This window comes from Mesoplodon densirostris, chromosome 20 (assembly GCF_025265405.1).
Source record: "Mesoplodon densirostris isolate mMesDen1 chromosome 20, mMesDen1 primary haplotype, whole genome shotgun sequence".
Taxonomy (NCBI): domain Eukaryota; kingdom Metazoa; phylum Chordata; class Mammalia; order Artiodactyla; family Ziphiidae; genus Mesoplodon; species Mesoplodon densirostris.
This window is the reverse complement of record NC_082680.1, coordinates 17,563,059-17,587,890: the sequence shown is the minus strand read 5'-3', so window position 1 is coordinate 17,587,890 and position 24,832 is coordinate 17,563,059. Positions and strand designations below refer to the sequence as shown.

Below are 24,832 nucleotides of genomic sequence, written 5' to 3'. Positions count from 1 at the left end.
TCTTAGCCCAATTTCCTACTCCCTTCTCCTGTCTTTGACCAGGGGCTGATCTCCAGTGGAGGGTAAGAGTGTTCTTGGTATTTGTCCTTCAGCCTTTCTCAGCCGACTGGTCCCGTGTTGGTGCTGGTCTGGCAGCATCATCAGCTGCTCTCTCATCTTACCACCCCCTCCTTCCAGAATTTTTCCATTGCTTTTTACCCCTGTGTCCTTTATCTGCTTCTGTGACCAAATGCCTGTTCTGTTTTTCTCCAAAACAGAGATTAACATTAGTTTACTCCTTCCAGTAACAACCTCTACCCTTAGCATTTGTGTTTAACTCAATATTTACCTCTACTCTCCTGGTGAAAAGAGAAGGGAAAAATAACATAAATAGCCATTTAATTTTCTATTTTTCCTCTGTAATGAGCCAATAAAAATCCCTTGGAAAACCTCTTAAATAGCTTAGTATTTTCTTCAGAGGCTGGCACATAGAAGAGAAACTATGCAGTCATTCTTTTCCATGGTAGGAAAGAGAAGAGAGAGAAATCCTCATCAAAAGCTAATTAGCCATTAAAAAGGAAGCAAGCTAACTAATTATTGCGATCTATCAAAAGGCTTAATCTAATACCCATGTGGCCCTTGCCTGAGTACAGTGCCTGAGCAAGTCACTGGAGCTGGAACCACAAAGGGTCCCTAACTGCAGGGCTTTTCAGGATACTGGGGAGGCGAGAGGTTTCAGTTTCATTGCAGTAGATCGGGAGATGCACGTAACACCCTAAAACGGACAGGCTTAGTTTACGATAGTTCTGTCATGATCGTGTACAACTGTATTTTAGGACTTTCACGATGGGCCTAGTAATCTAAATAATTTTCAACAAACTTTCTATGACAGCAGTGCCAGGTTCCACCCCACTGTCTTAAAGATTAACTTTTGGAACTCAGTTCATTGGAAGTTGCCTGTCTTTCGGAATCTTGTCTGTTTGTGGAGATGGGAGGTAAAAACATTCATGCAGAGTTTCTATTTATTTCCACTGTACACTCTTACAAAAGTCGCCCTTGCTTTAAAGTGGTGGTCTACTCTGCAGTGGCTGTGTGCTAATTGTTTTTTGTTTGTTGTTTGTTTGTAAACAGCAAAGAGTTTGGAAGTAGAGGTGGAGTTGGGCAGAGTTCTATATAGAGGTCTAAAATCTGCAGTCCTCCTGCCTGTTTATGAAGTGATTATTAATACCTTGCAAAAAATAAAAAACTCTTTTCACTAAGAAAAAGTGTGGAAATAAATTTATGTGTTAATAAAATCATTTACATTTTGTACTGTATATTTTAATTGTTATTTCATATCTTGGGAGGTAACACATTTTGACTTTCAACCATAGCCATACAAAATGAAGTAAAGAGTTGAGACAGCTGTTCAAATTACACAGACAAGAGCAGTGAATAACCTTGTCAGAAAACTGACATAGAGATAGGATTAGGCTTCCATTTGTAAAATAGGATTTTAAAGAGGAAATAATGCCTTGTATAATGGTAGCTAACATTTATTGAGAAGTTACTGTGTGACAGGCAATGTGCTAAGTAATTACTTATAATATTTACTCTGTACAACATTAGTTTTATAAGACCTATCGATTATACCTCAGTAAAGCTGGAAAAAAATGCTGCCCTAGGAGATTCTGTAAGAGATTATCTTCATGTTCCTGATATGGAAAACAAGCCTTAAATAATTAGACTAACTTGCTCAAGGGCTTATACATGGAGAGCCCATGTTCCTACCACAATGCTCAGTTACCTGAAAGAGACCTTAGAGGTCGTCTAGCCCATCTGCATTTCATATATGAGCAAATTGGATCCCAGCGAGAGTTGAATGACCTGTCTCCCATTATAAAATTAGTGTATGACAGAAGATGGGCTCAAGCCCAGACCCCTGAGTTCTGGTTCAATGTCCTTTATCCCTCAGTAGGCTTCATCTCTTTTTATGTATATGCCACAGGCTCCACATCTTTGTCTTAGAGATGAAGTAAAACTATTTAATAGATCCCTTGGTACTGGGTTGCCTTTTTCTCAGGAAAAACATTGATATCAGAAAATATATTTATACTAGTTTTAATGATCTTGGTATATGAAGCTAACTATTTTCTTTCTTTTTAGAATATACCTAGCAGAGGATGTTAGGTAGGTACCCAGAAACTCTTGTTGGATATTTGATTTTTGATTGTTTTTTTTTCAGCTTCAAGAAATATTCAGGAAAAAAAATGAAAAGAGAGAAACTAAAGGAGATGAAGAAAAGCGTGCAATGCTGGTAAGAATAATTTATAGTAGTTTCAGGGGGGGTTTCTAGGCAAGAATTATTTTATTCATGTTGAGAAACAATAATTAAAGCCTGTAACTTTGGACCTGTCCCTTTCTTGAAAACTTTCTAAAGTTCTTATGTAGAAAAATTGCTTCAGTATTTATATGCTTTGATATCAATATTTATATCAAGTATTGATATTAAACATCTGTATCCATAATCACATTCATTAAATCATTTTCATCTGTATTGTTGTTATCCATGAGATTTGAAGGGTATCTCATATAATAGATTAATACAGATCATTATGCATGTAAAAATTTAAAGGTGAATTGCAAAGATTTAATTATACCTGTGAGTAAATTTAGTGGTGCTATAACAATATGAATGTTGAAGCAAAAACAAGGAAATAATATGTGTTTTTGCATTCATAGAAATATATATTATAGATTCTTCTTCTGGTAAGAGTAATATTTTCATCTTATTCTGAAGGTATAGTTAAGCAACATTTCCCTCCATTTTCCTACTAGTTTTCTTTTTTGCTTGTCCCAAGTATTTCAGCCTGACAACAACCCAGGTTCACATAATAAAAATAACACGCAGATACTGAGACCTTAGTATCAGACACTATACTAGGTGCTTTGCATGTGTTTTCTCATTTACTCTACCCAGCAGTTCCCTTAATATCTGTAATTATAGATGAGAAAACTGACAGTTGGAAAGGTTAAGTATCTTGTCCAAAATTCCATAGCTATTAAATGGCAAAACCAAGATTTGAACCCATGGCTGGCCAGCTCCAAAACCTGCCTTTTTACCCACCGTAGCGTATTTCTTCCTCTGGTACTTAGATAGCAGAAACATGGTGAATTTTGTTGGCATGTAAATGATAATTGCTTAATTTGCAAATTCATGGCCCTGTGAAATAGTTTAATTGGTCTATCTGGAATTCAAATAATTAAGTTCAAAGAACTGCAACATTTTTTATTATTCTCATTGTTATAAGGATATGTATTAGGTTTTTTTAAAACATGGGTTATCTGTAGCAGATGGGTGTCACATTCAGTCCCAGTAGATTTATGAAGTATGTATTTATACTAATAAAAGCAGATGATCAGGATTATGAATACATATTATTTCTTAGGATATTTGACTATGATACATTTATCAGTATTTGTTGAATCACCCCCAGTAGACTTAATTATGGAAGACACTTATATCAATAGAAGACACTGTCTATAGAGAATATACTAAAAGAGTAAACAGTTATTTTAATTTTGATGGATTACCCCCAATTGACTGGATAGGCAAGTTGTTAATAAAATATCATTAAGGAGGTTGAATTATGTTAATGAATCTTTTGGTAAACGTCAGTGATAAAGTAGATAGTACTTCAATGGATACAAATTTAACTGTTTATTTATACTAATTCCAGAAAGGACTTAATGGATCTTCCAGTAAAGTTACAATCCTATTCTAATCATTAACATTTACTAAAATACCTAAGTCGAGTAACAAAGGGAGAGAGGAAAGGGAATAATAATAGCAGACAACCCACATTGGGAAAAGCTACAGTGTCAGCACAAAAGCGTCATTGCAGCCCAGGTAAAGTAAATTTAATGCTGATGATTTAATGCAAATAATAGTGATATAGTAAAACTTCATTAAGTTGGATTACTTAGGGAAAGTCTATCTGAATTATGAAATCTAACTTATATCAGCATACCCTAAATTGTATTAGTTTACATGAATATACGTAGATCAGTGAAGCATTCTGTAGCAAATATATGGGGAAGGTGACTTCATTTAAAGAACAGATAAAAATAACATAAGTAGTATGTAACTTATTTATGTGTAAAGGAATGCTTGCTAAAGGCACTGATCTACATGGGTACCTCAGAGGTGTTTATCTTACATAACTTACAATTAGTGGCTCCTGAAATCTCATTTACAGAATTTATCTCTCAGAACTATTTCTTAAAACAATTCAGAAATAATCTTTAGTACAACCTCTGAACTAAACGACACTCTAGGACAATATAGCTCTCTCCAAATATTTGTTACTGTGTTTAACAATAACAATCATTAGTGGTAACTTATTGTTAATAGTTGTCACATTTTAAATAATGCATAACTGAACTGATGAGATTTTTGAGTTTTGAAGCAATTGAAATGTAGCTTATAGTGAAAATACATAGATTACATTAGGGAGACAGTGTGGCACAGGCTCAGGAGCCTGGTTTTCAGGGTTTGACTGTTAGCTCTGCCGTTCATTACCTGGGGGACCTTGAACCAGGTCCTTAAATTTCTCTGTGCCACAGTTTCTTCATTTGTACGAGAATAGGAGTAATAAGCACATGTGATTGTTATGGGGGTTAAATGAGCTAAAACGTGTAGCCACTTAACAGCGTATGAAATATAATAAATACTCAAAAAGATTATCTAATTGTGAAACACGAAATTCTCTTTTAATAAGTAGAATGATACAGCTACTTTAAACTGAATATTAAATACCCAAATCAAAACTTGAGCAAGACTAAATTGTAAAATATTTACAAACCAAAATTAACTATGCTTCAGAAAGAAAGAGGGAAATGAGCATAAAATTTCTTGGGACACTTATCACGTGCTAAGCTCTGTACTGCATCCATTATAAACGTTACTCTCATTTAGTCCTCATTATACTTCTCTGAGGTAAGTATCATACCTTTTTACAGATGAGAAAACCATCTTAGAGAGGTTTGTTAACTTGCCTGAGGTCATGGCACTAAACAGGAGGAGAACAAGATGCCACTGTAGGTCTCATACCATTCCCACCACCATGCTGCTGCATCTAGATTTCCCCCTTATTCCACATGGAATCACTGAAGCATGTCTCAATAAAACTGCATACTTTGGAGGAACATGTTTTACTCAAAGCAGTAGTTCTATCAAAAAGTTAAAATGAAAGTGGTTGAAATGAGCACAAGTTCATTTAATGTTTAATTATATGAGATTTAAAAAACTTTGCTACTCATCTTTAACATTTATCCCACTTGTACTGTGTTTATGCTCTATATAGAATGTAGCATAATGATTTGCCCTTCCTAATTGATTATTTTGTCATCTTTTTCTTTTTTTCTTTTGCTGTACTTGGGTTCATTCTGAAATGTGACACTTCATTTGGCCCTTTGTGCTCTATGTCAGCGTCTTCAACTTTATGGATACCATTCTCCTACTAATAGTGTATGTACAATACTTTAAATGTTCTTTATGTAAATAGTCCTCACCTGTTTTACTTGACAATGCTATTTTTCTGTATAAAGCCAGATCTATTATTGAGCATGTTTAGGAATTTATCGAATGTAATAATGTGCAACCAGGCCAAAAATTTTTATTTCCTTCCTAGATTTATGAGAAGACTAAAACTAACAGAGCAATTATATATCTTTAGCTTTAGATTAAAATAAGGGAAAGGTGAGTGAAACAACCAAAAACTCTGGTAGAATAATTGAAATTTTATATTTTTCAGTGGTATTTGAAGAGTTAAATACAATTTATGGAGCAGATTCTCAGGCTATGCTCTTGCAGGACACAGGTATTTTAAGAACTGGATCTGTCCATCTGATATACAGTCTTTTCTTAATTCTAATACAGAAGATATTAATGGATAAACTTTTCTTAGTTTTCCGTATTTCTCCCAAATTTTTTTCTAAAACCTTTGATGCCTGCCTTCTGCCTATGGTCTATACAAAAGTCTGGTATAAGACGACACTTGATATGTTTGATATATCACTCTATCACATGTTACTTCTCAAAAAGAATTATCTTCAGACTCATCTTTTCCTGAAAAAGTTGGGAGTTGCTGCAAGTGATCTTCCAACTGTACTCTTCTTACACTACGCTTTCCTTCTTTCCTTTCTCCTGGAAAGTCAGAGCTTGTTGGTTAGCCCAGCTACTACACAACTAAGAGTAGGCCATAGCCCCTTTTGAATGTAAACATGCACAGTCCATTTGATTTCCCCAAGGATCCTTAAGTCACTTAGAAGGATCCCTCAAATTATACAAATTCCACCTGAGAGAAGCTCTTGAATTCAGGGTGACTGACTCAGAATTGTCCTGCTGAAAGTGTTCCAGTTATAGTGTAAACTCTAGGTGTGTTGCCTCCTGTATTGTATATTTAATAAAAATTCCAAACTATAAAAACTAATCTGTTCTAGATTTAAGTATACACCGAAGGCTGATTCAGCATAAGGTAAACCTAAGATATCTTGTCTAAGTCACAAGAAATGGACCTAGAATGGGTTGGAAAACAAGCCAAGTCCATGGGAACCTTATGACTGACTAATTGTTTTGATCCCTTACGAGATACTTTAAATTTTTTCTGCAAAATTCACTACTGTTTTCCATGAAATAAAGTCTACCATTTTCTTAAAAATTTTTAAAGTTTCTTCTGTTAATTATTTCAAAAATATAAAGCATGTGTAAGATGAAAATCTCATAGATTCTAATGCCATATGCCCTGTGAAACTTAATAAATGTTAATAATAATTGTGACTTTTTAATTTATTTTTCTAATCTAATATGTCATTGCATGAACCATTTTTCCAACTGTGGCAATTTATATTTTTCTTTTAAACTCATAAATTTCATACAGGTGACAAATGGTTTTTAAAAAAATACATTTCAGAGTAATATTGTTAAAAGGAAATAGGTACTAATATAGCTCTAGTTTAAGCTACATATGCAAATTGTAGTCACTTAGACATTAAGAGAATAATACTGAGAACCAGATTTAAATTACATATTTCGTTTATATTATGCTTGCTTATGTAATAGGAAGGTAATTTATGTTTTGTTGTGATAATATATATATATATTTTTTATTTTACTGAAGGCATCTTTGTTTTTCATCTAAGAATATAAAATACATATTTTAAAGTGATATAACTCGATGTCATTTTTTTATCCCCAGTCTTAAATGTATTACATGATGTTTCAACTCCCTTAGTTTAGTTGGCTATATAAACTGACTTTTTTTCGTATAATAGGAAAATTTTTGCTCAGAAAGGAATGATTATTTTCAAAAAAATGCAAGCAAACAAGGAAGATTTATTTAAAATTAAAAAAAAATTCAGACAGCCTGAACATTTATATGAAATATCGTTGATGTATGTTTTCACAAATATATTAGTAGAACGTTATGAATTAACTGGCAATTTTCTGCTAGTTTCCAGATTGTAGATCAACTGGAACGATAAAGGATCTAATCTGAGTGTAGTTCGTGGAGCTGAATATAACCTAAGATTCTATCTTTAGGAAGAAGTTCCTTCAGGAAAGGCAGGGCCTCTGGATTTTACTATAGAGACAGAGATTCTGTGGCCTCTGTAGTAACCTGTTCCAAAAGTTAATCATCCTTACCGTAGGTTCTGCCTGTATTCTGTCAAATTATTCCTTGCTACAGTGTAAGATTGAACATACTTTTTTGTATCCTGGAAGATAGTTACCTTACAGCCTTTTCTCTTCCAAACAACCCTGATTCTTTTCATATTTCTCATATAGTCAGCTCTTGATTATCTTACTACAGTAATGAAATATAAAACATTCAAAAGAATAAATAATGCAAAAGTCAAGTATATTTGACTTTGACATACCTTATATTTTACAAATTTTTTAAAGATTATCTTTATTAACCAAATTTCTTTATAATCAAAAAATGTGGCAATTTTTATATAATTTTTTGACATGGGTTGAACTTGTTTTATGGACTAAAACAATGTCAATGTTCATAAATGATCTGTGTTTGAAAAGAATGTGTATTCTTCGATTTCGGGTACAGGGTTGTAATATATATATAACCAAACATATTAATTATGTGTTTTAAATCTCTATCATTACTAATGTTTTTTTCTGCCGTTCTGTCAAATAGTGTGTTAAATTACACATTACAATGATAGACTTGTTAATTTCTACTTATAATTCTGGTTGTTTTTATTTTATATATTTCAGAGCCTTCTTATTGCCTGTATAAGAATATAGATTACTTAAATCATCTTAGCAAGTTAAATCTTTGATTATATACTATCCCTAGATCTCTAGAAATGTGTTTGTGTTAAAAATCTATTTTATTGTCAAAATAAATATACGTTTATTTTTATTAACATGTTATTTTCCATTTTGTATTTTTTATTGTCTGTTTTTACGTCTAGTGATAATGAAGCTTTCCCTGATTTGTTTTGTTTTGTTTTTGTTTTTGTTTTTGTCTGCGTTGGGTCTTCGTTGCTGTGCCCGGGCTTTCTCGAGTTGCAGCGAGTGGGGACCGCTCCTCGTTGCAGTGCATGGGCTTCCCATTGCGGTGGCTTCTCCTGTTGCAGAGCACAGGCCCTTGGTGCGCAGCCTTCAGTAGTTGTGGCACGTGGGCTCAGCAGCTGTGGCTCACGGGCTCCAGAGCGCAGGCTCAGTAGTTGTGGCACACGGGCTTAGTTGCTCCGCAGCATGTGGGATCCTCCCGGACCAGGGCTCGAACCTGTGTCCCCTGCACTGGCAGGTGGACTCCCAACCACTGCGCCATCAGGGAAGCCCCTTGCTGATTTTTTAAATATGTATTTTAGTTCAGAAATATACTGCTGATAGAACGTAAATATAAAACAAAACAAAAAACAATAAAAGTTTACTATATAATATAGATCAAGAAATAAAACATTGCCTTTGCCGTACCCCAAGAAGCCCCTTCATATGTCTCCAGTCATAATCCCTTCTTCTCCTTCAAAAGATAACCACAATCAAGACTTTTTATGTCAATTACTTCTTTGCTTTGCTTTGAGGTTTTATGACCTACTTATGTATCCTAAACAATATAGTTTAGTTTTGCTCGTTTTTGATCTTCATATAAATGGGATCATATTAAATGAGTTTTTCTATGTGTTGCTTCTTTGACTCAACATCATGATTGGCAGCTTCATCTGCGTTATTGTATCTGGTCCTAGTTCATTCACTTTTATTGCTATAAGCAGCAATGCTCAAATGTTTTGGCCTCAGGACCCCTTTACATTGTTGAAGATTATTGAGAATCCAAAAGAGCTTTTGTTTATGTTGTTATATTCATCTATTTTTGCCATATAAAAACTAAAACTGAGAAACTTATAAATATTAATACATTTGAAAATAATTTTTAAAACTCTCATTACCATAAACATTTTTTATGAAAAATAATGTCAAAAATATTGTGAGGAAAGTGGTATTTTACATTCTTTGCAAATCTCTTTCATGTCTGACTTCGTAGAAGACCGCTGGTTTCTCACAGATGCTTCTGTCTTCAATCTGTTGCAGTATATTGTTTTGGCAACAAATACTATCAATTGTTTCCCTTGAAGCAACAGGCTCACTTGGTTCATCTTCCAAAAAGATGCCTGCCACATACCAAAGTCTAAATAACCATAGTTTGTGTATCCGTTGTTCTTTCAAGTAAAAATGATGGTTCATGAAAAAAGTGGCTAGTCTACCTTGCAGCACAAACCACCGCAGAGATGTTTTTTCTCAAGGCAACCACAGTACTTCATTAGACAGAAGTGCTTTATGCATGATTCCCTTCACACCGAATGTTAAAAAGATATGTGCTCAAAGATTAAATTAAAACAATTAGGAGTTTTATTCTTCAGCAAGTACATTCTTAAGTGAAACTTTTTTTTTAAATATGAGTATATGACTGGAGAATGTGACAACTTCTGAAGAATGTAATGACTTTGGTCTTTGGTGTTGTCATTGTACTAAGGCTTCAGCAATTTTACCCACCATTGCTTTGGTACCAGTCAACACAGTACAAAAGGCAAATAATGTCTTTAAGATGCTTTAAGATACATCTATATTATATTTTGTCCAGTATTTTTCAGTTATTCTCAATGAGAAGATTGGCAGTGTTTTTTCTAGTCTGTCATTACTAGAAGCCTGGTTTATCATTTACAACCTCTCATTTTCCTTATAGTTTGGATGTGTCTTTTTTAAAAGTATATTTTGTGTATTTTATCGGATCCTTTTTATCTGGATTGATAATAGATGCTTTTTAATTGGAAAATTCAGTCAATTTACATTACTGTGATTACTAACTTATTTGGATTTATTTTAGCCATTCTATATACTGTTTTTTTTTCTCTTTTCTTACTTTCTTTTACCTGGGTTACCTGGTAAAAGAGGTAACCCTGGCATTACCTGGGTTTATTTTGAGTTTAGAAGACGTTCACTGTATTTCTTTTCTTTGTGTAGTTATTTTTGAAATTTTAATAAGAATACTTAAAATAATAAAGTCTTAGATTAGGCCATATCTTTATTCTTTTTCTCAAAAATAGAGTTTAAAAGTTCTTTAATACCGTTCTTTCCTCTCCTGGCATGGGTACTTAAAATTGAACAATGTTTGCCCTTGTCTTTTTTTAATCCCACAAGTTAGACTTCTAAAATATGTAGCATTCATGTTTGTTTTGAATTACTTACATATTTGCTATTCTTTACTCAGTATTTCCCTCTTTAATCTCACCCCTTCCTAAATCTCATAATCTTATACTCACAAAGTATATCCTCAAGTGATGATCTTCTAATAAATTTTTTTAAAAACCCTCTCTCTGGAAATCTCTTTTTTTCCCTTTATTTTTTTCCAGTTTATTGAGATATAATTGACATATAACATGGTATCAGCTTATGGTGTACAACATAATTTGATATATGTACTTACCACAAAATACCACAATAAGTTGAGTTGATACCCATCCCCTCACATAGTTACAATTTTTTTTTCTTGTGATGAAAACTTTAAGACCTATTTTCTTAGCAACTCCTAGCATACAGCACAGTATTATTAACTGTAGTCACCATGCTTTACATTACATCTCCAAGACTTACCTATCTTATAACTGGTAGTTCACACCTTTTTACCGCCTTCACCCCTTTCCCTACCGCCACCATTCCCACCTGCCTCTGGCAACTACCAGCCTCTTCTGTTTCTGTGGATTCATTTGTTTGTTTTAATTGAGATAGAATTGGCATATAACATTATATTAGTTTTAGGTGTATAATACAATGACTCGATATATGTATACATGCTGTTATTTTGAAAGAATTTTACTATATATATTATTATGGGTTGACACTTATTCTCAGCAAATTGTGGTATCATCCCAGTCTTCCGGCTTCTATTGCTGAAAATGAAAAGTGAACTCTGGGTCTAATTATTATTCTTTTGTAGGCAATCTGTTTTCTTTCTGGGTGCTTTTAAGATTCTGTTTGCCTTTGGTATTCTACAGTTTTATTACAGTCTATCTCTCTTTTTGCTTTTATCTATCATGAAATTTATTGGGCTTCTTAAATATGAGGATTGTTTGCTTTCATCATTTCTTGAATACCCACTGCCAATATGTCTCTGAATATTGCCTCTTTCCCATTTTCTCTAATATTACTTTCTAGAGCTTTGATAGATATTCATGTTGTAATGTCTCTTAACTCCTCTTTAATTTGCCATATTTTTAATCTTTTCACACTGCATTCTGTATAGTTTATTAATATTATCTTCAAGTTCACTGATTTTCTCTCTAGCTATATATAATATATTAAATTTCAGAAGTTCATTTTTCATTTCTGGAAGTTTTATTTGGTTCTTTTTTCTAATCAGCCTAATAATTTTTGGTAGTCCCTTTTTCCTAAAAAGTACTGTCAAATACAACTTCATATATGAAACTTATTAAACTTATTTTGTATTCCATATCTAATAATTTCAATATCTGGAGGCTGCAGCTCTGGTTCTATTGTTTGTTGTTTCTGCTGGTTCCTACTTATGGTGGCTTACGTTCTTTTGCATTTAGTAATTTCCTATTATGAGCATGTATTTGTTGGAATGCATCTGTGTGGATTCTGTAAGGGCTGGGTTAAGGGTGTGTTTTTCCTGGGAAGACTTGTGTATGTGTGTTTGTTTCTGTGATACATTGCAGGTACCTGCAGTCCCATGTAACTTTAAATTACAATTTTCGGGTTATGGTTTCTCAGTCCACACTTGTCATAGTGGGACAGATTATAAAGATGTAGTTTTCTTTTGTTTATATTTTTCTGTGTTTTTAAATATCACTAACAGCAAAGACAGTTTACCGCCTGATTCTATGGGCTACTATTTTGGGATTTTTTTCCTAGTTTGCCTAACCTCTGAGTGTAACCTTTCTCAGACCCTTACTTTATATAGGGTACTTACCTGTCTGGACATGGACCACTTCAGGGAGCCTCTGTTCTGCTTACCACAGTGATAGAGCCCCATCTCTAAATCGGTCTTTTTTCCCCTAACTTCCTTTTTCTTCCTTCCTTCTATCTTCCCTTTCTCCCTTATTTTACTTCCTTCCTTCTTTCCTTCTGTCTTTGTTTGAGCTGCTATAACAAAAATACCTTAAAATGGGTGGCTTATAACGAATAATCATTTTTCATAGTTCTGAGAGCTGGGAAGTCCAAGATCACCAAACCAGCAGATTCACTGTGGCAGCTGATGAGGGCCTGCTTCCTGGTTCATAGGTGGCACCTTCCCACTGTGTCCTCACATGGTGGAAGGGGGCAAGGGAGCTCTCTCAGACTCCTTTTCTAAGAGCACTAATCCCATCCCTGAAGGCTCTGCCCTCATGACCTAATCACCTCCCAAAGGCCCCACCTCCTAATACCATCACCTCGGGGGTTAGTATTCCAGTACATGAACTTTTCACACTATGGCTCCCTCCTTCCTCCCTCTCTTGCTCTTTTCCTTCCTCCCTCCCTCCCTCCCTTTTCTATGCTCAGAACATACATTTTTTCCTATAGAGGTCCGTGTCAATATAGTTTGTCAAACCAGTTTTATCCCTTCGTATGTTGTAAGTATGAATAATGTCATAAGAGTCTGTGTGGGCGGGGTAGGGGTGAGGGTGACCAGGGGTTGGAAGTAGGGGAGAGGCCTGGCTTCACCAAGCGAGTCATTCCTCTTACCCTCCTAAAAATAGTGTAGTGAGCCTTATTTTCTAGTTAGATTGGTTTAACAGTCCTTTTCTTAACTATATACTGCCTTTTTACGTTACAGTTTAAAAATATATCCACATTCAAAGTATTTAGATAACTTTGCAGAGTATTTAATCTAGTTACCATTTATTGAGGTTCTGCTATATCTGTGTAAAAGAAAATGAACTGTGTTAGTGCTACACTCAGTTAATTTTACTTGGTTATAGCTTATTTAGTTACTAAAGGGGTGACGAGTAGATTCTCTGCCACATTGCTACATTTACACTTATGGTAATAAATACATCTATGTTATGTAAGTGATTCCTGCTTAATACTACTTTATTATTAACATTTTATTAAGAGTTCATTAAAATATGGGCAGTAGGCAGTGTTTTCTAGTTCATAATAATGAATTAAAACACAGATCTTTGAAATAATTCCCAGATGCTTATCATTTTATTAGTGGCACTGGACTTTTGAAAACTAACACACACACACAAATAAGAATTCTCTCATCATCAGCCACTCACTCCTAAATTCATCGTGCAGCATTTTCTTCTCACAATAACCCAAAGAAGACCAAGCCTGAGAATCTGTGAAATCTTCCCTGGTAAATCCTGAGAGAAACCACATTTAATTATTTTTGTTTATAGAGACCCAAGTTAAGCTTGTAGTTCTACATTTCATGTAAAGATTAGACGACACTTCTTAATTCTGATAGCGCCTGCTTTAGCCTGGCCTGTACCGAGGTAGAAGCTAGTGCTCTATCCTTGGAATAGATCAGAAAGTTCCTGATCTATTTACAATAGACACCAAATCCCTGATCAGCTTTGAGTGGTTTGCCTTAAACTTGCATATTTATTTTGACAAGTTTTCGAATAATTTAAATTTAGTCTCTCTAAAGTATGGATATGGTCATTTTGATTCTTTGATGCACTAACATAATATATGCTAACGAACAATGATTCATTTTTAAATTAAGCTTAATTTTTATAGGTTGCTATAAAATTACCAAAATCTTCTCCAAATGAATTTACTTCACACAAGGTGTGAATAAAATTTTTATTTCACACTTTCTTAGAAGTTATGTATGTTTCATTAGAAGGGCATGGGGCAGGGGTGAAGAATGTGATTCTTATTGACAAAGCCACATTGTACTTAGAAATAGTGGTTATATACCATTACACCTTTGAAAATGCCCTGGGTTTACCAGTGACGTAATATGATACTTCTGTGTGCAGCAGAAAACAAAAAAGGTAAGCTAATGTGTTTTCTTTTCAAGGTTGGCTAGAAGAGATTTAAACTGTATAAATTATCATTGTTTCTGCCTATTCTTTAGATTTTTCAGTTGTGCTTCTTAAAACTTCTACAGGTACTTAAAACAGATGCTGAGGAACTTGTCTCCAGAAGCTATTGGGATACTCTGAGACGTAATACAAGCCAAGCACTCTTTTCAGACCTCGCAGAGGTATAATTAAACCTCAACCAGGTCCTTGTACTGTTTGCCATTTTGTTAATCTAGTCCTCATTTCGTTTTCGAGTCACAGCGATGAAACCAAAAATATATTTTATATTTTCTCTTTTTCTCCAGTAAAGCAATAATTCCTATGTATAAATCGGTATATTTGAATATGTCAACTGTGCTGGCAGGGGCGGCAAGGTCACCTGTAATAGTCCATGGTAAATCCACTCGCTTCTTGTAGAAAACATGACTTTCCAACTTAATTAAAAGGAAATACTGTTCTTTTTCACTTAAAGGTCACTTTCAGGAAATTTGAAAATACTATTTTATAGTTTCACTGAATCTTTTAACCTTATAATTTGCAATGTTACATGAAATGCTGAAACTTCTAACTTGTTAAAAGATAGCTAATGCTTTAGAGTTATGGTAGATTTTAAATCAAATTTCCTAACATTAATAGCGAGTGGCTTACCAAGGGTGGGCGTGGGGGAGGTGTGCTAACAGCAGTCAGTCAGGGAAGGGAGGACATTTTACCTTGACGTTGGTTAGGATTGCCAGTGTGTGGAAAATTAAAAGTAGACTGACCATTATATCATTCATTATTGTTTTCGAATTCTATAGAGACACATACCTTTTTGCTGCACTCAGGTGGACTGTTCCCAGCACCCCACTCTCATTATGGCACTGTTAATAGGGATTTGTCATTTTAAAAGATGGGCTGTGTCTTGTAGATTAAATACTTTTCTATGTTTCCTATTAAGAATTTTTAAGAACTTTATTAGAGATGGCTGTCTGGCTTACCACAAAGGACTTTTCAGTAAATACCAAGAGATGTATTTTTTCATTATCTTTTTCTCTTGAAAGTTGGCTTCTCGTTTCTTTTTCTAAAGTTTGACTTTTAAAAGTTATACTTAAAAATATCTAGAGAAGTAAACTGGAATGAATTCTGTTACCCACATATACAGTGTTATTCAGTGGACACCTCCAGAGCAGGGCAAACACTTGTAAATGTTAATTTTGTCACTTGTGCACAACTTTAAAGTCCTAAAACAAATAAACAAAGCATTCTGCCCTATATATAGTCTGTCTGTGATATATAAATATGATGTAATTATGACCAGCAATTATTAATCTTTAAAAATTACCTTTTAAATTTTAGCTATTTTTAGGCATAAAGTGCTAGTAGATAGTCCATTTACACATATTTTAGAAGTGCTTAATTCTGTGATCATTTATGTAGGCATATAGTAGTCAGTGCCTAAAAGTAAGCGCAATGGGGGCCACTAGTCCTTGAAGTCCCTGCAAGCCTGCTGTGCCCGGCTTCAAATTAGCAGTCGTGTCCGGCTGTCTCTTCCCACCATAGGCTGTCCACCTCTCAGCCTCCACCTGATCTTCAGTCCCATTGAACTCTGCTAGAAGTTCTCACAGGCACAACCTGCTTATTATATGTGAAATTTAATTTAAATCTTGGTAATATCAGAAGACCAGTCAGCTCTTACATATACTCAAAGATCTTATATAAGATTTGCGTAAGTTCTTCTGAAGATGTTTATTGCTCCGTCTGATGTGTGCTGGAGCTGGCTTTTACAGCTTCCCCGAGCTAGTTCTGCACATCTCTTCCCAAGTCAGCATTCCATGCCATTCCGTTGGTACCTTCAGACTGACCATGATAGGCGTGTTACTACCGTAGACATTGGCAAACCCTACAAATCAGGCTTTTTTATTTTCCCAGAGAGCCAGTTCACTAGCACACCATTACCTGTAATCAATCCACACTATAATCATAAGCTGCTAAATCAATTAATGAATTGACTCAAACATCGTGAAAATAAATTTGATGGAGAGAAGTATGAAGAAAAAGAAGAAAAGAAAACAAAACTTATATTGTGTTTCCAAGTAAAATAATTATTGGGGGATCATCTCTGTTACTGCCCTCCCACATTGGAGAAGATAATTAAGAATTAGCTGTAGTTAAATTACAACTCATTATAATTCCTTATAGGTTACTACTGATGCCAGTGAAACGTTGAATTGTTTATACTGTCAGTACTTCAGGATTCGAATTAGTTCAGAAAGAAAGCTTAGAAATCTATTTGTATTTCTTTGTTTCTCTTATATTTAAAATGTAAATATTGAAATAAAGCAGTTCTCTTTACATAATGTAGGTAAATTTGACATTAGCCTCTCATATTCTTATTCCAGAGCTATTTCTAACCATAAATTTTTTTTCAGTGGTAGTAAAACCATGTTATAATGAACATTTGAATACCACAGCTGATACCACTTTCTAACCAAAATAATAGATAATAAATTCATAGTACAATATGTCTATCATGCAGCTATTGAATACAGTCTGTGAGTACCAGAATTACAAAAACTGTTTTGAGCTTTACAGATGCAATTTAAATTTTTTTCTTATCTGCTTTAAACTTTACTAACCCTTAATAAGTTTCAGTAGGTTATTTAAAACCGTCCTAACACATCAAGAGTTTGACGATTTCCTCCAGCCCATGAGTAGAGCTTGATAAGATTATTATCATATAGTAATCAATAAAAATATATTGAAAGAATTTCTTAAAACTCTTTAATAGCTTGATATATTTTTATTTTATGCACGTTTTTTAAATTGTTTATTCCATTTTTGATGAAATCATTTAAAATAATTTTTAATCAAAACAAAGTTAGACAATGGCCTCTCATGGGGTTCTTCTGTGGCTTTTTCTCGCTTTGTTAATGAAAACACCTGAATTCATTTTATTTTAACAATGAGCACAAGAATCAAAGGGATAAAGTCTCTATTTTTGTCTCAACTCTCCTGTGATTTAAGTTATATAACACTGTTAGGATACCCAGGACACTGGTATAGTTTTCAATGACTCCCCGCAGTACTCTGTTTCACTGAATGGGGGGAACAGGTTTTCACCATTTCCATTTTCTAATTTTTCTCTCTAATGTCAAACTGTTGATTATGCCTCTGTGGGTCTGGATTATCTGGGTAAGAGCAACCTAAGTCTAATAAGATTTCGATGATGAAAGACTGTAAATGAAGATTTGCTCTGCTCAATGGGCATGAGAAAAACTGGCCGAATGAGGTCATTATTTAAAACCTGAATAAAACAAAGCCACCTCATTTCAGTGTATTATGTCTCGAGGTAAGGAACATGACAACACTGGAGGAAAACACTCCATAGTTATGTTATCAGGGTTCTCTAACTTTGGTGTTCCTGTATCCTCTCATTTTAAGGCATTTTTTAAAGATCTATATAACATATATGTATAGTTTCAATAACACAAAAGAAGTAAGAGTATACCATGTAAAAATATTTTTTGCATTAAGCTCCAACATTATTTTCTGTCTTGTCCCTTTTCAACTCCTTGGAATATACTGATTTGTCAGAAATAGATAATAATAGCTAACACTTATTGAACATTTACAACATGCCAGTCATAGTGCTGACTAACATGAGTTATCTAATCCTCACAACAGCCCTTTAGGGTAAGTGCTGTGGTTGTTCCTGAGGATAACTGTATCCTCAGTGAGATTAACTTCCCCAAGGTCACCTAACTAATGAGGAAAAAAGTCACAATTCAAACCAGAAATCTCACTCTTGTGTTCATCATCCTATTTGCTCACCTCGCTACTGCTCATTTGTGAAGTAGCAACTTGTTCTCAAACCTTATCCCTGCTCCTCTTCTTAGTCCCTTTGCCCCTCTTCCACATTCCATCGCTGTAGCTTCCAGATGGACACCCCAGTTCTTCATGCTGACCTCTGATTGGCTCGAGCCTCCACTATCATGGTCCATTTAGGCATGCCTTCTCAAATATTTCCTCCCCCTACTAAATTAAGCTGTTCCTTGGATAATAAACTGATTAGGTTTGATTATACACGATCACAAAAGAATGTCTATAATTAACAAGCTACCTTCTCCCCCCACAAAGGTCTTAATGCTTTTGTCCAAAGCATCTTATGACTACCAATAAGAACATGTATATATTTTCATTTACATTCATATTCTAACCTTATCCTGAAAATGGTTATTGTAGATAGGGTTTTTCCCATTTTACAGATAAGGGAGCTGACGATCAAAGAAGTCAGTGAACTCAGGTCTTCTGATTTTAAATCCTGTCCTCCTTCCATTGCATCAGTCTACCTTCTCAATTTAAAGCTACTGGTGAAAGTATAATAGTAGTGCCTTTTGAGCACTACTCAAAAATTACACTAATTTGTCACATAGGGGGCCTTGAAAGACTGGCACCACTAATATTCCTCAACACTCATAATAAGCTTGTTCAAGAAGGTATATTTAAAAGACAGTACGTGACACCTGGCTTCCTGGCTGTGTCGTTTTTCCCCAAGTGATCAGATCAAACCACTATCAGGTCAAAGGTGTTGGTTATATTACAGGGAACTTCTCGGTTATTCCAGCTCCTGAGAATACTTGGAACTTGTCAGCAAACTCAAATAAGAAGTAGTACAGATCGTCCAAATCAATTATTAGGAGGTTACATTCTAGAGATTATTTAGAAAAATCCAAACTAAATTACAAATATAGACTACATAGGTGATTACTAAAGAATCTCAACAATTTTAGATAATTTAAAGTAGAAGATACCCTACATGATTTAAAGAGTCTTTAACAGAGACATGAGTAATCCATGTAGCAGAAAGATCACTTCAGAAAAATAGTTTCATGGATTAAAATAGGGCATGTTGGAGGGGAAAAAGCCTATCAGAAGATGTAGTCTTCTATAACTCCATTCTAGTCGTTACAAGAGAAGAATAATATTTGCTCTAGGGAGAAGGGAAATAAAGACCCAACAAATGTTATGGAGGATAAAAATGGCTATCTTCATGAAAGATTGGGAAGGGGGCTATCAGGAATCAAAAGATTACCAGATTTAGTGTTTGGAACATGGGTAAGATGAGACTATATCAGGGAACATGGAAGACGACTGATGCTTTGAAGAGAAGTATATATTTTCTATTTCTTATGTTTTCTATGGAGTGGTATCATGATTCTGGTCAAGAAGTAATAGTTTCAAATATGTACCTTTAGATGGACATTTGCAGCTATTTTTTAAATATAGAAAATGACACTTATTATTTAACCTCTTACTTTTTCTTACATTTCCCAGGATAATACATGGGGAGAGGTTATAATCACTTGAATTTTATTATTTTTGTAACTGAGTTTATAAGATAGGTATGAGTTAATGGCCAAGTGAAGAAGGAAGGAAAGAGAAAGAAGGAAGGAAAGGGAATGGGATGGGAAGGAGGGAAGCAAAAGGAAACCTATAAAGCTACATTAAAGAGGGAAGATTTTCTCAGGCCATTAAATTTTATAAGGACTATAATTAAGCTATTTTAAGAATACATTTGTTGGAACTTGTTTATCAAGTTGAATGGGGAAGGGAAAATCCTCTGGAATTAATTTCTTATCCATTCAAAGAATAATGTAAGACTTTTCTTTGGAAAAAATTATAGATGATATAAATTCCAAGGTAATATTACTGTAGTTTCTATTTCAAAATACAGTATCTTCTATTTCAAGTATCATGGATAAGAATACAATAGGGAAGAATCATGGTTCAAGGAAACTATCTTGTGAAGCCTGAAGCCATTCTTTTGTCAGCCCTATATGTTCAATAATCTGAGGAATTTACCTCTTTTGGACATCCTAAATGCATGAATTTTTCAGGTTGATTGGGAAAATCCAAAGTAAATAAAAATAAAATATTTGATGATCACTAAAGGATTTTAACTATTTTAGATCATTTAAACTATAGATACCCTATATGCACAATTTGAGGTTGAAGACTTCTTAATATAATCATAACTTTAAGTTTTTTGAAGATAAACATCAATTTCATATGTATTTCTATTTTCAAATTTTGAACTTCTTTTTGACTATAATGGCATGTATTAATACATCCTTCTGCTTTTCATTCTAATGTTAATGTATTTGTGTTATTTGGGGGATATTGGATATCTCTATTCTGTTTTATTGCAGCTAACCTTTAAATTGTGATTTTTTTTAAAGCGTGCTGATGACATTACAAACTTAGTAACAGATACTACCCTTCTTGTACACTTTTTTGGAAAGAAAGGAAAAGCTGAGCTCAACTTTGAAGATTTTTATAGGTGAGCTTAATTTTTATATTTGTATTGAAAAATGTTAACATGCTAAAGTCAGGAAGGTCTTTAGGAATCATTTAGTGCAGTGACACTCACCTCTTTGCTGCTTTCATCTTAACTAAAGATACTCTGTAACAAATATCGACTCCCGTCAGTGCTTGTGTTCCGGTAGTTCTACTGATAAATGTAACAGGAAGTCACTGAATGATGAAAAATATCCAGCTATCTGGATTGATTATTTCCTATATATTCAGAAGAAGGAATATTACCAATTCCTCAGTCTCAGTAAGCTGCAGTAATAATAATAATAGGCATGTATATAGTGTTTGCTGCAGTAAACACAAGGCAGGGCACATTAACTCCTTTAAGTCTCATCACTACCCTGCAAGATATTCTTGTTATGCCCATTTTACAGATGAAGAAGCCAAAGTCCTGAGAGGCTAAGTACCATCTGTTACCATCACTCTTCATTTATCTTTTTGTTTATGTATTTTTGTCATAGATTCATGGATAACCTCCAAACAGAAGTTCTAGAAATAGAATTCCTTTCCTACTCTAATGGGATGAATACTATCAGTGAAGAAGATTTTGCTCATATTCTTTTACGGTACACAAATGTGGAAAATACATCAGTATTTTTGGAAAATGTGCGTTATAGTATACCTGAAGAAAAGGTATCTAACCCCCATTTTTATTTTGTTACGTATATTATTATCTTGTAATTGTATAGGTCTGTAAAATATATTGTGCTTCTGTTAGTTCTTTTGCTCCTCTGTGGATTAATAGATTCTTTGGATATATTCCATCCTTCTTTCCTCTGTGTCTTAAGCACTCTGGCTAAACTTTAAAATGGATTAATTTAAAATTCTGGGTTGGGACTTCCCTGGTGGCACAGTGGTTAAGAATCCGCCTGCCAATGCAGGGGACACGGGTTCAAGCCCTGGTCTGGGAGGATTCCACATGCTGCGTAGCAACTGAGCCCATGTGCCACAACTACTGAGCCTGTGCTCTAGAGCCCATGAGCCACAACTACTGAAGCCTGCGTGCCTAGAGCCCGTGCTCCACAACAAGAGAAACCACCGCGGTGAGAAGACCCCGCGCACCACAACGAAGAGTAGCCCCCACTCTCCACAATTAGAGAAAGCCCATGCACAGCAACAAAGACCCAACACAGCCAAAAATAAATAAATAATAAATTTTTTTAAAAATAAAAAAATAAAATTCTGGGTAGATATCCATATTTTTCTTAGACATGCTGAAAACCTTTAAGGTTACTAGCAGTTGTTTTATTCACATTATGGATATCACTTTTCAAGAGAATTCTGAGCTGTAAGCTTTGACTACTATGTAAACATCACCTCATATAAAACAGTTTATAGTGACATCATTTCAGTCACACTTTATTCATTTCTATAATACCCTTAATAAAAGGTCATTAGAAGACGGCTATTGACAAGTGAGTGATCTTATCGGTAGTTGAAGTGAGGTTTTTCAAAGAGTTTGGATGGCATGAATGGTTAAGAACCTGGGACAACTGATTGTCTATTTGTTTAGTAGCAAATGTTTTGTCAGCAATTCTGAGCAGTTGCATTATCTAGTGGTATTTGAGTGCATCACTGCAACCAAATAGAACTGGTGTTACAAGTACCCCTTCAAGCGTGGGATGTTTTGGATATATTGCCTTCTATTTGTGTTTGTAGAAGGATCAAGTTAATCTATCCAAGAAAAACTTGCAAACAGTTTGACTTCGTTTAAAGTGGATACACTGACGGTGCTAACAATTCTGCAGGTCCCCTACGGAATGAGAAGAAAAGGACTTGATGCATTTGACTTAGTTTATGTAATTACTTAGGGGTCTTTTATCTGTTTTACATGTTGAAGTAAATTTTTTCCAATTCATAGACACTTCCCTAAAAATAAATATCAGAAATTGTACTATTTTGTCAAGCTACGAGTGTATTATTTAGGGCCTTGAAGAATATGCTTTTTTTTCTTTTATCCACTGGAAACTTATAAAAATCTGAAATTCAAAAAAATCAATTCCAGGGTGAAGTGTTTAGGGAACTCTTTGTACTGTTTTTGCACCGATTTTTTACATTTAAAATTATTTCAAAATAAAAAGTTTGGGGGAGGGGAATTCCCTGCCAGGCCAGTGGTTAGGACTATGTGCTTTCACTGCCACGGCCCCCAGTTCGATCCCTGGTCAGGGAACTAAGGTCATGCAAGCCGTGTGGCACAGCCAAAAAATAAAAAATTTTCTTTTAAGTTAAATTCAGCTTCTGAAAACTTCTAATTGATAGAGGTATCTTAAATGTAACAAATCATTACAGTAAGAAAAGGAAAATATGGCAAGTGAACCAGCATTGATTCTCACTGATTTTTTTTTTTTTGCATTATCTCATCAATCATTAGAACAACCTTCCAGATACTGATAAATTTCTTTTAGAAAAGAGGAAGCTAAGGCTCTCAGGTACTTAAGGTAGTTGCCCAAGGATTCAAACCCAAGACTCTTAAGCAAGTGATATTCCTAACACACCCTACTTCGGTATTTACCATCTTTTCACCTGCCACCCTCTTCTCTCAAAAGAATAACAAGTAGTAGTACTTGAATAGCACTTTACATTTCTAAAATACTTTCATTTCCATTCATTTATCTAACAGATATTAAACATCTGCTGTTTACTAGGCCTTATTGTAGCCACCATGGATAAAGTGACAAGATAAGCAAAATCCTTCTCTCATGGAAACACATCTTAGTGGAGAGATACAATAAACAAGTAAAGGAAAAATAGTAAATGATATCTTTTCAGATAATGATAAATATTATGAAGAGGACTAGAAAAGAAGATAGACAATCAGGTAGCTTTTGAGGAAAGGCTGTGAGGAATGACCTGTGCCAAGATCTGGATGAAGAACATTCCAGGCGGAGGAAACAGCAAATACTAAGGGCCTGGGGACAGAAAAAGCTTCCTTTATCTGAGAAATTGCCAAAAGGGTAAAGTCAGTGAAGGGGAAATAGTAGGAGATGGAGGAGAGATAGATAGGGGTCAGGTCTCAGAGCACCGTGTAGGCCAAAATAAGGAGTTTAGATTTTATTCTAATAGTGATTCTAAGAGTGATGGTAAGCTACTGTAGTATTTAAACTTTAAAGCAGTGGTAAGTAAACTACCTACTTCCTATTTTTGTAAATAAAGTTTTATTGGAACATAGCCACGCTCATTCTTTTAATGGATTGTCTCTGGCTCCTTTTGTGCTATAACAGTAGAGTTGAGTAGTTACAACACGCACCATATAACCTGCAAAAATAAAAATATTTATTCTCTGACCCTTTATAGAAAAAGTTTGCCAATCTTGTTTTAGAACATAGGTGTCTTGTTTGTTCATTCAACAAGTATTTATTCAGTGAGTATTTGCTGTCTACTGTGACACTCAAATCTGATCTAACTCATGAGCCAGATATGACCTGATTCACGTCTCAAAAGGTCATCGTGGCTGGTGTGTACAGAATAGACTTCAGTTGGCCCAGGTTTGAAAGAAGAAAGCAAGTTAGGATGTTGTTCTAATAGGAGTATAGGTAAGAGATGAGCATGGTTTGGACCAGGGTGAAACTAGGGAAGAGTGGTCAGATATTGGATCATTTGAAAAGTAGAGCTGATAGAACATGTTGCTGGATTAGACTGCAATATGATGGAACAAGAATCATGAAGAACTCCTAGGTTTTGGCCTGAACCACATGGTGAAACAGTGCTGCCGTTTACTGAGCTAAGCAGGACTACAAGCTTGGGATTAGGAAAGAATTAATGGTTTTATTTTGGACAAGTTAAATTTGAGATTCCTATGAGGTATCCACTTGAAGAAATTCTGCAGGCAGTTGGATATATGACCCTAGCATTCACGGGTGCAATCAGGACTACTTTTGGTGTATAGACTTCCAAATTGTGTCTCCAGTTTAAACTTCTCCCCTGAATTTCAGTCTTTTACTTCATACTGCCTACTCAGCATCTC

The 24,832-nt window shown here is 34.7% G+C and overlaps 1 protein-coding gene across 3 annotated transcripts in view; it reads left to right on the top strand.

The window, feature by feature from the left end:
- Positions 1-24,832, top strand: part of MICU3 (mitochondrial calcium uptake family member 3) — a 97,108-nt gene that overhangs the window by 60,333 nt on the left and 11,943 nt on the right. For all 3 annotated transcript variants that reach the window (XM_060085917.1, XM_060085916.1, XM_060085915.1), the window contains exons 7-11: positions 2,204-2,275; positions 5,450-5,488; positions 14,601-14,696; positions 20,733-20,833; positions 21,330-21,501. In XM_060085917.1, the coding sequence (XP_059941900.1) occupies positions 2,204-2,275; positions 5,450-5,488; positions 14,601-14,696; positions 20,733-20,833; positions 21,330-21,501 (480 nt within the window). The remainder of the gene's footprint in view (positions 1-2,203; positions 2,276-5,449; positions 5,489-14,600; positions 14,697-20,732; positions 20,834-21,329; positions 21,502-24,832) is intronic.